Source organism: Mandrillus leucophaeus, unplaced genomic scaffold (genome assembly GCF_000951045.1).
Source record: "Mandrillus leucophaeus isolate KB7577 unplaced genomic scaffold, Mleu.le_1.0 Scaffold123, whole genome shotgun sequence".
NCBI classification, from domain to species: Eukaryota; Metazoa; Chordata; class Mammalia; order Primates; family Cercopithecidae; genus Mandrillus; species Mandrillus leucophaeus.
In genome coordinates this window covers 599,776-602,811 of record NW_012100654.1, presented here as the reverse complement: position 1 = coordinate 602,811, position 3,036 = coordinate 599,776, and the positions used below count along the sequence as shown (strand labels likewise).

At 52.7% G+C, this 3,036-nt stretch overlaps 1 protein-coding gene across 1 annotated transcript in view; it reads left to right on the top strand.

Moving 5' to 3' along the window:
• The window catches only part of CHST13 (carbohydrate (chondroitin 4) sulfotransferase 13), a 28,816-nt gene extending 25,988 nt beyond the window's left edge, over positions 1-2,828 (top strand). Inside the window, exons 4-5 of the mRNA XM_011971612.1 lie at positions 1,633-1,708; positions 2,602-2,828. Coding sequence (XP_011827002.1) covers positions 1,633-1,708; positions 2,602-2,828 — 303 coding nt within the window. The remainder of the gene's footprint in view (positions 1-1,632; positions 1,709-2,601) is intronic.
• Positions 2,829-3,036: the final 208 nt, after the last annotated feature.

The following is a 3,036-nucleotide window of genomic DNA, read 5'->3' as shown; positions in this document are numbered from 1 at the left end:
TGTCGGTGTGGCCCGAGCCTGTGCCCTCCCCACCTGGCCCACCCTGGCAAGGACAGGTGTGGCCAAGGACGAAAGCCCTCCCTTGGCTGGCCTCATGATGGGGCCATCCCGGGAGCCAGCTGGGAGCTGCCTTCCACTGCCATCGGGCCTCCTCTGCTCTCCCATGCGGCTGGCCCTGCCCAGGCACCGCCTTCGGTCTCAGTCTGGCAAGACGCTGGGTCTTCAGGCTCCATGCCAACAGAGCCCCTGGTGCAATGCAGTCACAGGTTTTATGGGACTTTGGTGAGCTGGGCAGTCATGGTTTTGAAGTAAATGTATTTTGTTACTTTCTGATTTGTTGGAGTTTCTCTGCTTCATTGGACCGTTTTCTCTGGGAGCCTGCAGCTGTCTGATCTCGAACCACTCCGTCTCCAAGCCTTTGTTTCCCTGTTGCCAAGTGGCATAAGAAGATCAGATGAGAGTGCCCACAGAGCCTGGGTACCTCCCAGTGGTGATAGGAGTGAGGGGCTACATGGGGTGTAAGGTGAAGAGGGTGCACTGTGTAGGGGGTGCTAAATTCTGGCACTGACAACTTGGAGAACATCTACTCTTTCACCCTGACCTGGGCCAAAGACTGAAGCCCACACCAGCTCAGCCAGGCCTTGGGCCTTGTGCTGCCTCCCACCTTCGTGCGTGTGTGACTGTGAGTGTGCATGAGTGTGTGTGTATATGAGTGTGAGAGTGTGCATGTGTACATGAGTGTGTGAGTGTTGTGTGTGTGTGAATGTGTGAGTGTGGGTGTGTCTTGGGCCATTTGTCTCTGAGCTCCCCCAGGGCTGTGTCCAGAGGCCCTGCCAGCAGGAATGGGGTGGCCAACTCCAGTGGACCTGGGAAGGGGCTGCTGCTGCCACTGGTTTCCCCATGAGGCCTCCCCTGGCCTGGGCCCTTCCCCCACAGGAGGGACACACAAAGCCCAAGGCCTTGCACCATTTCCAGGGCTCCCTGGGTGCTATGGTTTGAATATTTGTCCCCTCCAAAACTCATGTTGAAATTTAATCCACAATGTGGCAGTCTTGAGAGGTGACCCAACCATTAAGAGGCAATTGGGTCATGAGAGTTCTGCCCTCACGGATCAATTATTCCATAGGTAGATTAATGGACTGATGGTTTAATGGATTGATGGGTTGATGGATTAATGAGTCACCATGGGAGTGGGACCAGAAGCTTTATAAGAAGAGTAAATGAGACCCGTGGTAGTGTACTCAGCCCCCTCGCCACATGATGCTCTGCACCACCTCCAGACTCTCCAGAGCCCCCGTCAGCAAGAAGGCCCTCACCAGATGCAGTCCTTAATACTGGGACTTTTCAGCCTCCATAACTGTAAGAAGTAAATTTCTTTTCTTTATAAATTACCCAGTTTCAGGAGCTCTGTTATAAGTAACAGAAAAGGGACTAAGATACTGGGCCAGAGCCCTACTGTTTAGCAACAGGCTGAGGAGGGAAGGGTGGGGCCTTGGCCACACTGGGGCCACTGTCTTTGTGAGGGGCTCCCTGGCCCTCACAGGCTCCCTTAGAGGCCACACACGCTGTGTTCTAGGCCACTGTGTGCAGTTGTTGCACACCCATTTCGATGACACATGCCTTTGTTTCCAGCTCACTCAGCTCCCACACAGCCCCCGATGGGACCTGTTTGCTGAAACTGACACCAATCCGAATGTCTCATTCCCAGGTATCTCACAATTAGATGTGCCCTACCTCCTGCTGTCATGTCCTCAGCGTCTGGACATGCTGGCACTTGTCACATTCACAGTCCCTTGTGTGGGCAGCTACTCCACTGCTCCCCCACTGATGTCCCCATGTGCAGACACTGCAGGCACCCAGTGTCACACAGGTGCCATATCCACCATATGCAGCCCTGCACCCTCTGCTGTGTGTGCAGGGCCACAGCCCAGGCCCTCGAGGACTGAGGGAGTTGGGGCAGCTCTGGAGGCTGTTCTTGGGGAACTCCACCTGCTCTGGCCTGTTTCCTCTCTGGCTGGTGCCAGAACATCTGTGTCCTCACAGATCACAGGATGACCACCCTGTGGGGTCCCAGCTGGATCACTAGAGGATCCAAGAAAGACAGAGTCACATGTGCAGAGCTGGACAACACAGGGGGGTGCCCAGGTGGTTCTCCATCTGGGACCTCCTTCAGGCAAGTGATTGTCAAAACCATAGTCCAGTGCCCACAGAGGGCTGATGGCACAAACCCAAGGTCACGCAGCATTTTAACTTCCTTGACATTGTCTTTTACTTCCCAGGTTTTCAGTCTCTTCAAGTTGGACAGTGCTGGTGGGACACTTCCCAGGATGGGATGCCATTGCTGGTTTGGGTTACAGACTTCTTTAAAATAAGTGTAAGTGTTCTTTTGCTTTTTTTCTGGCTTTCACTGTCAGGAAAATGTTAACCAAAAAATTTTCTGCAGTTATGGGGTAGGGTTTTTTTGGTTTTCTTTTTTTTCAGTTTTATTCTGTGTCTTTATCATCCAGGCAGCTTCCTGAGAGGGATGTTTCCAATGCTTAAAATTTAAAATAAATCCCTGGTTTCTCACAAACAGTGAGATTTCATGCATTATTGTTTTAGAAGCACAGCTGAATGCATCTGTGGGCTTCAGCAATGAGTGCGACAGCAGCAGGGTGAAGGCAAGGCCCAGGGCTGCTGAGTGCAGCTCCAAATGTGTGTCACTAGCACACTCCAAGGGGTCAGTGGGCCCAGATCTCAGGATGCTGCCTTTCCCCATCATGCTGCGGCTCCTGCATGAGGAAAAAGGTGTGGCTGTCTGGGACAAAGGCTTGACGACAGTCGTTTAAGGTGTTTTCTGTTATCTAGAGGAAGGGGCTCAGGGCTGGTGGGACAGATGCTCTATCAGGCCACTTGGAGCCCAGGACCCTTCTCTTCTGTTGCTCCCCAGTCTCTAGGGCCTGGCCCTTTTCCATGAGAGTGAGCCATTCACTTTTCAAGTATCCCAGTGTCGAAGGGAAAAGAAGGGCACCCAAGTTTGCTTTAAAGACACAAATT